Genomic DNA, 12,524 nt, shown 5'->3' with positions numbered 1-12,524 from the left:
CAAGTCACCAATAGCAAGATTGTGAGATTGCAGGGAGAAATTCATCTGTGATCTTCAGCATCAAAGGCAAGTGTAGCTATAGGGAGCTGGTTGTATGTACCCCTGATCACTCAGCCCTTTGAAGTTGACAAAAGTAAGTGTGCGGAGGTGAGCTAAACCAGCAGTAGGTGTGGATTCTCATGCTTGGACTGGCATCCAAAGACTAATCCCTCCCTCTGTTTGCAAAGTGTTCTGTTATCACATCTTTGGCAATGGATCCCAGCAACAGGTGACAACACACATCAAGCTAACTGGTCTATGGGTGCCTACTTTTTACTTTTCCTCCTCTCGGATTACTCTCCAGTCCACTGGGACCGTTCCAGAAATTCAACTAAGTCATCCACTCTTCAAGATGAAATGTTCCTCCTCCTATAAAACATTAATTTCCAAAACCTCAGTTGCATCCAGACTTATATTGGCCACGTTCACAGCAGGTGAATTCATGGCAGACCTAAACTGAGGTACGATACCATGGAGAGGCTGTACAGTGCTCCTGGTTGTAGGAACAAAACCAAACATAGTGCACACCATAATACTATAGAGTTGGATAGTTTAGCAGTTAAATTATAGGAATTGTATCCAGAAACTTGGACCATTTTTAGACAGAAGCTTGACTCACTCTGTGACAGCTGGGCAACTTAAATTCAATTAAGTCTGGAATGGTGTCAGCTTGGTGGCTATATTTTGTTGAAAACCCATCTAGTTTACGGAAATAGTCTGCATTCCTTCACCTGCCCAGTCTGACCCTGACATAATTGGCTCTTAACTGTCTCCGCAATTCAGGGCAACTAGAGATGGACAATTGATGCATTAGTTAATAAATATAAAAGATGCACTGCATTTAAAAAGGCATAATGTATTGTCACTGGTAAAATAACAATATTTTAGTTTGCATTAAACCAGTCAAGAAAGGCGTTTCTTGACTAGAAGGTGTTTACTTGGAGTAAAGGGAATTATGAGGCTCTCAGGCAGGAAATTGGAAGGTTAACTTGGGAACAGATGTTCTCAGGGAAAAGTAAGGAAGAAATGTGGCCAATATTCAGGTGATATTTGTGTGGAGTTCTGCATAGGCATGTTCCAATGAGACAGGGGAGTCACGAGAGGATACAGGAACCGTGGTGTACAAAGGCTATAATAAATCTAGTCAAAAGGGAAGGAAAAGCTTACAAAAGGTACAGAGAGCTAGGTAATGTTAGAGATCTAGAAGAGTATAAGGCTAATAGGAAAGAGCTTAAGAAGGAGATTAGGACAGCCAGAAGGGGACATGAGAAGGCCTTGGCAGGCAGGATTAAGGAAAACCCCAAGGCATTCCACAAGTATGTGAAGAGCAAAAGGATAAGATGCAAAAGAATAGGGCCTATCAAGTGCAGCAGTGGGAAAGTGTGTATGGATCCAGAAGAAATAGCGGAGGTACTTAATGAATACTTTACGTCAGTATTCACCACGGAAAAAGATCTGGGGTATTGTAGTGGGGACTTGCAGCAGGCTGAAAAGCTTGAGCATGTAGATATTAGGAAAGAGGAGGTGCTGAAACTTTTGGGAAGCATCAAGTTGGATAAGTCGCCGGGACCGGATGAGATGTACCCCAGGCTGCTGTGGGGGGCAAGGGAAGAGATTGCGGAGCCTCTGACGATGATCTTTGCATCATCGATGGAGACAGGAGAGGTTCTGGAAGATTTGAGGGTTGCGAATGTTGTTCCCTTATTCAAGGGAGTAGGGATAGCCCAGGAAATTATAGACCAGTGAGTCTTACCTCAGTGGTTGGCAAGCTAATGGAGAAGATCCTGAGAGGCAGGAGTTATGAACATTTGGAGAGGTATAATATGATTAGGAATAGTCAGCACGGCTTTGTCAAGGGCAGGTCCTGCCTTACAAGCCTGATTGAATTTTTTGAGGATGTGACTAAACACATCGATGAAGGGAGGGCAGTAGATGTAGTGTGTATGGATTTCAGCAAGGCATTTGATGAGGTACCCCATGCAAGGCTTATTGAGAAAGTAAGGAGGCATGGGATCCAAGGGGACATTGCAGTGTGGATCCAGAACTGCCTGGCCCGCAGAAGCCAAAGAGTAGTTGTTGAAGGTTTGTATTCTGCGTGGAGGTCAGTGACCAGTGGTGTACCTCAGGGACCCTTGCTCTTTGTGATTTTTATAAACAACCTGGATGAGGGAGTGGAGGGGTGGGTTAGTAAGTTTGCGGATGACATGAAGGTTGGGGGTGTTGTGGATAGTTTGGAGGGCTGTCAGAGGTTACAGAGGGACATAGGATGCAAAGTTGGGCTGAGAAGTGGCAGATGCAGTTCAACCCAGATAAGTGTGAAGTGATTAATTTTGGTAGGTCAAGTATGATGGCAGAATATAGTATTAATGGTAGGACTCTTGGCAGTGTGGACGATCAGAGGTATCTTGGGGTCCGAGTCCATAGGACGCTCAAAGTGGCTGTGCAGGTTGACTCTGTGGTTAAGAAGGCATATGGTGTATTGTCCTTCATCAAGCGGGGAATTGAATTTAGGAGGTATTGTTGCAGCTATATAGGTCCCTGGTCAGACCCCACTTGGAGTACTGTGCTCAGTTCTGGTCGCCTCACTACAGGAAGGATGTGGAAGCCATAGAAAGGGTGAAGAAGAGATTTACAAGGATGCTGCCTGGAATGCGGAGCATGCCTTATGAAAGCAGGTTGAAGGAACTCGGCCTTTTCTCCTTGGAGCGATGGAGGATGAGGGGGGACCTGATAGAGGTATACAAGATGATGAGGTACTGATCAGATAGATGGTCAGAGGCTTTTCCCAGGGCTGAAATGGTGGCCGCAAGAGGACATAGGTTTAAGGTGCTGGGGAATAAGTATAGAGGAGATGTCAGGGGTAAGTTTTTTTCTCAGAGAGTGGTGAGTACGTGGAATGGGCTGCCGGAAACGGTGGTGGAGGCGGATACGATAGGGTCTTTTAAGAGACTGTTGGATAGGTACATGGAGTTGAGAAAAATAGAGGGCTATGGGTAAGCCTAGTAATTCCTAGGGTAGGGACATGTTCGGCACAGCTTTGTGGTGCTGAAGGGCCTGAATTGTGCTGTAGGTTTTCTATGTTCTGTATTCTATGTTTTCTAACAAAAATACATTAAGTTCAGATTCATTGTGACACTGGGAATCTTATTATATTGTGTCTAGTACAAAACCTAATTACAGTATATTTCACCTCCTGTTTTCTATTGACTTCACAACCATGATTCCCCATATTCCTCATTTGCCCTTATTCATCCTTAGTGATGTTCCTTCCTATGGAACTTAGCCCAACATTTGTCCACCTGTTAAAAAAAAGTCAGTTTCTGTTTGTGGAACAAGAAAATCAACTGAACATTGGAAATAAAAGTCGGAGTAGATCATCTGGTTCTATAAGTCTGCTTCACTTTGACTTGACCACTCTCATTGACTAAGCATTCACAACTAAAGAATCCCAAAAATTCCCTACCTTCAAATGAAGACATTTCTCCTCATCACAGTCCTAAGTGGCCAATCTGTGAACCTGAGACTAAGTTTCTAGTTCTCATCTCTTTAGTTAGAGAAACTACCCTTTTTGGCATCTAGCCCTGACAATCCATCTCAGAATCTTGTACACCTCAATGAGATCACCTTTCATTGTTCTAAAAAGTAGAAGCCAAAGTTCCTTAGTCCTGAGTGTGGCATTGGAATGATAATTATAATGTATGTGGTACAAAAAATTCAAAAGGGCATGCCAATCAATGGGTGCAATGGAGTATAGATATTACCGTCTACATCGTAGACTTGGAAAAGGAATCGTAGCTTGTCTGTTTCACTTCCATGCGTGAGAAGATTCAGAGCCTTCAATAATTCATCCAGGCTTATGCTGCCACTCGCATCAGAGTCAAACAGAGCGAAAAACCTCTCTGCGAAGAAAGACTGAGGAAAAAGACAATTAAGAAAAGGATTAAATATTCCTGGAATCAACAGCACAAGAAGATGTCATTAGCCCATCTTAGAATCACAGGAAGGTTTCAACATGGAAGAAGACCTGGTAGAATACCAGCTCCATCTAAGAGTAAACTAGTTAGTCCCACTCCCTCACGCAGAGTTCTACAACTTTTTCCTTATCCAGCTTCCTTTTGATCATCGCAATCAAATCTGCTTCAAGTGTTACCCTCGTTCAGACATTCCTGACCCTAATCACTCACACTGTAAAAATGCTTTTCTTTCAGGTAATTTTAGTTACTTTTGCCAATCACTTCATTCTATGTCTGCTGGTTCTGACCCTCCCACCAATGGGAAGCATTTCTCTCTGTTCTGTTGGGACCCGTCACAGTGCATGTGTCAGTTCTTTGAAAGGACTATTCAATTAGACTCATTCACCTGTTCATTGCTCAAAACCTTGTATGTGCCGATGTTTCGATTTCTCATCTATTTTCAAGAAACAAAGGATTGCGGATGCTGGAACCTAGACGAGTTCCTCCAGCATTGTCATGTTTTTCATCTCATCTATTCTCTTTTGAAAGTTATGTTTTAATCAGTGATCTTTTCAGGAATGGCATTACTGATCATAATAATGCTCAGAACGTCCCTGATCAAAATAACGTCCTCTGTTAAAATATGTTCTCATTTTCCTCTCTGGTTCATGACTTTGAAACTTCTATCGTTTGAAATAATGGATTTTAATTAAGTGATAGGAAACAGACTGAAGTAGAAGCTTCAGTGCAAAATATGAGACTGCAAAGGAATATTTGGAAAGTGTACAGGAGAAGGGGAAGAAGGAGACCAAGAACTGGAATCTCCAACAAGAGCACAGAAGCAGGGTAGGTGAAGGGATAGTACTTACCCTGGCTGGGGTCTGTAGACTCAGAATTTCAATATGGAAGAAGGATATCTTGCTTGTTGAGTCCATACTGGTTCTGTCCAAGGGTAATTCAGCTGGGGTATTAAACACTGTTACTGTGCCTAGACACTGGATGGTGCCTCTTTCGGTCCATTCGTGGGCTGATGTGTCCTGGCCTATATTGGTTTGATCTGATGACCAACCAATGCAAACTGGAGGCTCCAATGCACAGGATCGAAAGAGGCTGCAGAGGGTTGTAGACTCAGCCAGCTCCATCACGGACACAACCCTCCCCACCGTCAAGGACATCGTCAAGAGGCTGTGCCTCAAGAACGCGGAGCCTCAAGAAGGCGGCATCCATCATTCAGGACCGTCACCATCCTGGGCATGCCCTCTTCATGTTACTACCATTGGAGCCTGAAGACCCATACTCAATGTTTCAGTAACAGCTTCTTCCCCTCCTCCATCAGATATCAGAACGGTCCATTAACCCATGAACACTACCTCATTATTCTTCTTTTGTACTATTTATTTATTTTGTAACTTATAGTAATTTTTATGTCTTATGTCTTGAACTGTACTGCTGCCGCAAAACAACAAATTTCACGTCAGTGATAATCAACCTGATTCTGATTCAACAGCACATGAAGCCCATGACTTTTACTTCATGCCCTCCCAAAACAACCAGGTAACTTCAGCTCCATATCCAAGTCCAGATCATGTGGTAAAGTTGATGGGGTTGTTTTAAGACCTGAAGTATTGGTGAGGGGTTGGGGTCTGATTGGCTCAAAGGGTAGGCGGGTTGGGACAGGTGAACAGGGGACAGGTTGTGGCAGGATATTCATAGTGAAGTTGGGGAGCAAGGATAGAGTCTAGAGATTGTAAAGGGGGTGTCTTATTGGGGGTGTCATGGTAAAACATTTGGTCCAAGGCAGTAGATAGGCAGTTGTTGAGGGGAAGTCAAGCAAGGGTTGCTGCTGGGAGATGGATGGGGAGAGTTGCCCAAATAAGAGCTATCATGACAGGTCATTATGTATCTAAGTTTTACTGATTCCCAACATGGGAGTTGTCAATCTGGGACCCCCCACAGCAGAAAGCCCTCTAGGTTATGTCGAAGCAGGTCCCTCACTAGTTTTGTGAAGAGCTACTCCCTGCATAAGTAGCCCACCCTGTCTGTGCTCCAAAGCCATGGTGGAGGTATTCAGGTTTACGCCATTGTACATCTCTGTGGTCCTTAATACTCGAACACTTCTGAAAGGAGAGTCTTCGATTTACCTTTGCAGTTACCCTTCATTGAAGTTAAATCACGTAGCACTTAAAAGCATGGTGTGTTGCAATCCAATTACCCATCTGCAGTGTTAGTTCGCTGGAAAAATTTTATACTTATTTCTGGTTAACTTTAACAATCTGCACCTACTGAGGTATGAAATACATGTGGAATATTCTCCTTGTGCATGAATGAATACTTGCCTCTTTCACTTTGAGTGCTGTCTTGAATTCTTCCAAATCAATCTCCTTATCCTCGCCAGCAATATTTCGAACTGCTTAGTCACCCACTCCAACCACTTGGCATCATCATCCATGCTCACGGTGCTGTAACAGGCAAAAGATGATTAAAACAACTTATCATTACTTGGAACAGCAAAGTGTCATTGGGATCAACATCTCAGTCCCTCTAACTTTTCTCCCCAAAGTCATCAATCATTTCTGTAAAACCCCACAAAAGTTTTATTTCCCATTTATACTTTTTTCTTGGAAATCTAAAAGAAATTGGTTGTAAGTATTCCCCTGAACTCATTTATTATTCCCAACTTGCATCCTGTTGCATTGAGGCCTGCAGCCTTACTGAAACAATGAGAAAAGTTTAGCTTTGATACATACTGTATGTTATTCTATCTTTACCAGGTTATTGGGGAGGTAATATTTCTTACAGTACATGCAGTTTATAAGGTCGAAAATTTCAAGAAAACGGTGCTTTAGTAAGGATATAGAGACAGAAGAGGAATTTAGCCATACAGAGTCATAGATAAACACCTCCTAAAATATATTAATTCATCTCTTTTAGTGCCAAAGGACAGAGTATATACCTACAATACATAGTAAAGAATTTTTTTCCCTACAAATCGATGTTAAATATTGTATATAAGTATAAAACCAATCCACACTTTTAGCTCAAAGGGAAAAGCCACATAGAGTCTTATGTTATAAAACTATAAAAATCTTTAAGTACCGTATTTTGAACTGGTAACATTCATGAAATATTCTATATGCCTTCTGAAGATATGTTACCTAATTTTACTTTGAACACTGTCTTGAGCTCCTCCAAATCAATCCTCACCAGGATTCCTTTCAAACTGCTTCCAGCATTTCTCTCCATCTAATTTCAAATTATGAAGCTTGGCTCATAATTAAAAAATGATTTAATTGAAGAAAGGTGGAAATAGTGATCTAAAAAGAAACTTTACTGTGATGCAAAGACTATAGCTTAACTAAAGGCAGAAGACTGTGATCATAACATAAGAAACTCATTTGGAAAGATGATAACTATTTATAAAAGGTAATTTTATTGCTGCTTTGCCATGATTCTTGATTTATGTTTAGTTGATTGGAAAAATACTGGCAATTATTTATAGAAGGTAATGTAGATATAAGGGAACTGGGGATGAAATTAGATTATGAAATTTAGTAAAACTAATTCCAAAGGCAACGTTCATAGCGAGTTCTAAATTCAGCGCAGTGACAGACTCCATGGCCTCCTCTTAGTTAATTGTCCATGTTTACATGTAATAGGAGGTTTGAGGACATGAAGCTAAATTAACATGATTCAAGCATTGATGGAAGACAGAGAGGTAGCAGGGGGATGAGGAAATATCCTCCTTCTATGCAAGGTCATTGTTTGTGGAAAAGATTAGAATATAAGAAAATAGGAGCAGGAGTAGATTGCTCAGCTCCTCAAACCTGCCTCATCATTCAATATGATTATGGCCTCCTCTTCATTACAAGTTCCCCATAGCCATCAATTTCCTGAACTTTCAAAAATTATTTACCTCCTGTTTAAGTACCCCAATGATCTAGCCTCCAAAGTCCTCTGGGGCAGAGGATTCCAGAAATTCACAACCCTCTGCAAGAAGAAGGCATCTCAATTTTAAATGACTGCCCTCTAATCTTGTAACTGTTGTCTCATTTGAGATTCTCCCAATAATGTTAACAACTCAAGATCTACCCTGTCACACTACTCAGGATCTTACGTTCAAAGGTTAGCAGTTATAGGTCAACATTAAGTGTGTTAATAAAAGGTTAGATATCTGAATAGAATGGAATTAAAAGATGCCACTATGTTTCTGCAAGGATCAGCAAACCTAAGTGAAAAGTATTGATAAATGTATTGATGACTACGAAGATTGTGAGAAATAGGAGTAACCTATTTTCCAAAGCAGAGGGGTCAACATGGGCACTAATTGAAAGTAATTGTTTGAATGTTTTCATCCAGTAGGTGGTAACGGTCTGGAACTCATTGCCTACAGACTTATGATCGCACTCAAGATAACAAATGTAAAAAGCCTTCCTGCTGTGTTTACAATTACCCCGATGTATTGCAGAGTCTATCTTCAGAGGTTTAATTCTACTATCTGATTAATGAGAATATTTTTTCATATGCAATGCTGCTTCCACTTATTGTTGGAGACCAATTAATAGTTTAAGACCAACCTACGGAAGGTTTAATGCTGATCAGAACAGTATATTTTTTTTATGTTTTGACCGATGCTGGTTCACATGCTGAACAACCAAAAACTAGCAAATTCTGGAAATCTGAAGCAAAAACAGAACCTGCTGGTAATGCAGCACCTAGAAAAGCTAGAAGTCAAATGTGTTGGAGACAACAGCGGGATTGGTGAAAACAAAAGGAATGTCCGTGACAGGGTGGCAATCAAGAGAGATGAAGCCAGAGATAACTGCTAAGGAAAGGGATGTGGTTGTTTCAGGATATCCACCATTGTCTTTTACCTCACTCGCCCTCAATTGCTTCTGCTTCCCATCTTGTTTTTAATCAGGTGTTGACTGAAACTTACTTCCATGGCCATCTTTTCTTCACGAATGTCTCCAGCTCAGAGTTTTTGGTTCTCCACCCTATCAGAAGTATCTGCCAACCTTACTTGGTCTGGTGTATGTGTGACTCCAGACCCATGGTCATTGATTAAAAGTGTCAGGTGGGTAATTGTGCAGGGGCAAGGTTCTTCTGGTGACAATATTCACCCCTCTTCTTCTGCTGACCTTTTGGCAATGACTGCGCCTAAGAACTTTCCTGAGTCTCAATAAGTGACCATTCCTTGTGGTCAGAGATCATTGGCAGGCTGTCCCACATTGTAAGCTTTCACAGCCAGCACTGATTAATGTCCTCTGAACTAGCCCAGCAAGGCATTTGTTTCAGGGACAATTAGTGAAGGGCAATAAAGGCTGGACCTCCCAGTGATACCCAGAGCCTGAAAAAAATAAAAAACAAAACCATTTAACTATAGTTCTAGGCACTTAAATAGAACTGAATTAAAAACTGTATTTGCATAGCACAGTTGCATCTTTCTTTATCAGCTCTCAGGAACACCTGGGCAGTGAGGTTTAATTAATTGTGCCTATTCATCGCATCCTCCTTTGAACAGAAATCTTACTTCACAGGCAGTGATAAGTGATTAAAATTGGTTGTCATTGCTATTGAGATGTCAGAACCAGGCAAACAGGATGTAAAACAACTTCATGCCTCTCATGTAGGCACTTAATTAAAATCCTAACTAAACACCCTCTGTCTGCCAACCTTATATAGTTGCCTTTGAATCTGTAATAGCAGAATTAGCAGGGGGCACAAATTTAAACAGAAGTTTAACTTGAACCGATGCTTATTGATTAGAAGTGACATGTGAGTAATTGAGCAGAGATAATATTCATTTTTTTCTACTGTAGCCACTGACTTATTTTGGGATACCATAAGAATGTTCCTGAATCGGTTGTCCACTCCTTAGATATCAGTGCAGTCAGCGTGTATTGGCAAGTTCTCTCACAGTGTAAACTATCAACGCTCATCAGAGTCATTGAAGGCTGAGTTAACCAGATGTTTGGGCTAAAGATGAGGCAATTGTTATAGGGAAGAGGCAGGAATGAGAGGCCAAGGTCAGATCAGCTGTGACCATATGTCATGAAATTTATTGTTTTGTGGCAGCAGTACAGTGCAAGACATGAAGTCATAAAAATTATGATAAGTTACAAAATGAATAAATAGTGCAAAAGAGGAATAATGATGTAGAGTTCATGGACCATTCAGAAATCTGATGGCAGAGGGCTAGAAGTTGTTCCTCCTGTACCTCCTCCCCAATCGTAGTGCCTCTACTAAAATACTCAAATTACACTTTTAGTCAAAAAAGTATTGGTTCAAGTTAAATTATTATTTAAATTTGTGTCCCTGAACCCTGCTATTTCTTATGACCTTGTGACCCACTATTTAGTTGGGCAACTGGAGAAGAGTCAGGACTGGGAGAACTGCCTGACTGTATTTATAAAGTAGGCACAAGACAAATGATCTAGAGAAGATAAACCAGGAGAGGATGCCAGATAACAGACTGCAAACCAACTGCTTTATTTCAACTGTCACTTTCTCCAGGCCAAAGCTATTGTCTCAGGGTTATGTTGTCAAAGACGATAAATGTTAACAAAAAAAAATATCGATGTAAATCCTTTAAACTAGCCAGCAGCTTGGATTGGAGATCCCAGTTTTATAAGCTTATAACTTACAGTGGTATTTCTTAGATCATTGATGGATCAATGCCTTTTGAACATAGAAAACAGAACATCAAACAACACAGCAAAGGAACAGGCCTTTCAGCTCACAGCGTCTGTACCAACCATGATACCAGATTAAAGTAATCCCATCTCCCTCACCTGATACATATCCCTCTATTCCCTGCTTGTTCATATGCCTGTCTAAATGCCTCTTAATGTCACTATTGTATCTGCTTTCACCATCCCCTTTGACAGTGCATTCCAGGCAGCCACCACTCTTTGTGTAAAAAAACTTGCCTTGCACATTGCCTTTAAGCTTACCCCCTCCCACTTTAAGTCTATGTTCTCCAGTATTTGACAATTTCACCCTGGGAAAAAGAATGTGATTATCTACCCTATCTATGCCTCTCATAGTTTTATACACTTCTATCAGGTCTCCCCTCAGCCTCTGATGCAAATGATTCATCCCTTGTTCTGCATTTTGGAACAGTGCCATCTACAAGAGATATAGATTTAATTTCTGATGAGTATTCCCATTCATAGACTTAATGTGCTCAAGTTAAATCCCTCCAAACACTTTCTGTACATAGGTGTTAAACCATTCCAAAAGTAAAACAGTGAGAACTCTAGTAAAGGGTTGAGGGCTTATTGGATGGTCAGAGCTAACCAGCAAAAACAACCAATATAACCATACAATGTTAGATGCAAGTGTGTGACTTTAGACCAGATAATGTCATTATTAACCAGAAAAAGATTAACATATGGAATTTGTGACTAGAGGGAGTAACTGAGATGAACAGCATGGATGCATGCTTGTGGGACAAGAAGGAGAAAGGAACAGAAAAATGGGATTGAATGGAGAAGGTTGGGAGGAGGATCACATGGCGTATACAAGCCGGCATGGATATGCTGGACTGACTGGCCTTTTAAAATGCTGCTTATACTTTGTAGCATGGAGTTGTTGTGTATCATCAGTCCACGTGAGCACCTAAGAGACTTGGTAGGATACCCTCTTTATCTCTTCATCTGATTAATATTTTACTTTTCCTTTCCATTTGCCACATGGTTTGGGCTGTATCTATGCCCTCTGATGAAGGTTGTCGAGAAATTGCAGTCATGCTGTCATCAAAATCAGTCTGAACTGCCCATTACAGTGCCTTAACGAAGTGGAAGCACTTTGCAGAAGTGTAACTACTAATTGGACATCCAGTTGAAGAAATGGGTCTGAGATGGGATGTCAGTCTCGGGTTTTAAGGCAGACCTTAAATGAAAAGAAGGGAGAAGGAAAGCTTTATGGAGGGAATTCCAGAGTATTTGTGGAGATCCGTTAGATCAGAGTGCAAAGAGATTCAAATATTGTTAATCTGTCATGAGTGCTCTACATTGGTTTTCAGCCAGAGTTGGATAATGGCATTAATCTAAAATCCCCCATACCAGCCAGAGAAAATCAGCCAGTGTTCTCACTCCCAATTACCTCCTGGCAGCAGCTGGAGGAAAGCTTCCCCAAGCTGATACCAGGCGTGGAAACGTGACTGTCAACTGTCAACTCTCAGGAAAAGAAACAGGACAATTCTTTTCTTAATTCCCCAGCACAGTTTGAGTGCAGAATTAGTTACTTTCCTGAATAAACTTTGCATTTCCCAAGTGTTTTCAATTAAGTGCAGTTACTTGTTACCTGAGACTCTGTTTCCGTTTGTATAGTTGGACTCCTGCTCTTGATTTGGGTGGCCCCGGTTGTAACTTGCTCAGTTGCTGCTTTCTGATTTGGTGTCAAAGGAAGAAACAGATTAATTGTGGTTTCTTTCCCAACCAACATGTTAGTCGGGATTGAATTGTTAATTGAAAAAAAACACACATTAAAGCTATTTGCCATTACTTCTACAATCATGAAATTACAACC

At 41.1% G+C, this 12,524-nt stretch overlaps 1 protein-coding gene across 1 annotated transcript in view; it reads right to left on the bottom strand.

The window, feature by feature from the left end:
- nox5 (NADPH oxidase, EF-hand calcium binding domain 5) overlaps window positions 1-9,044 on the bottom strand; it is a 66,727-nt gene extending 57,683 nt beyond the window's left edge. Inside the window, 4 exon segments of the mRNA XM_052040260.1 lie at window positions 3,801-3,951; window positions 6,329-6,393; window positions 6,396-6,451; window positions 9,013-9,044. Of these exon segments, the coding sequence (XP_051896220.1) occupies window positions 3,801-3,951; window positions 6,329-6,393; window positions 6,396-6,451; window positions 9,013-9,044 (304 nt within the window).
- Between the last annotated feature and the right edge of the window lie 3,480 nt (window positions 9,045-12,524).

The sequence above is a fragment of the Pristis pectinata genome, chromosome 28, assembly GCF_009764475.1.
Source record: "Pristis pectinata isolate sPriPec2 chromosome 28, sPriPec2.1.pri, whole genome shotgun sequence".
NCBI lineage: Eukaryota > Metazoa > Chordata > Chondrichthyes > Rhinopristiformes > Pristidae > Pristis > Pristis pectinata.
This window is presented reverse-complemented; position numbering and strand designations above follow the sequence as displayed.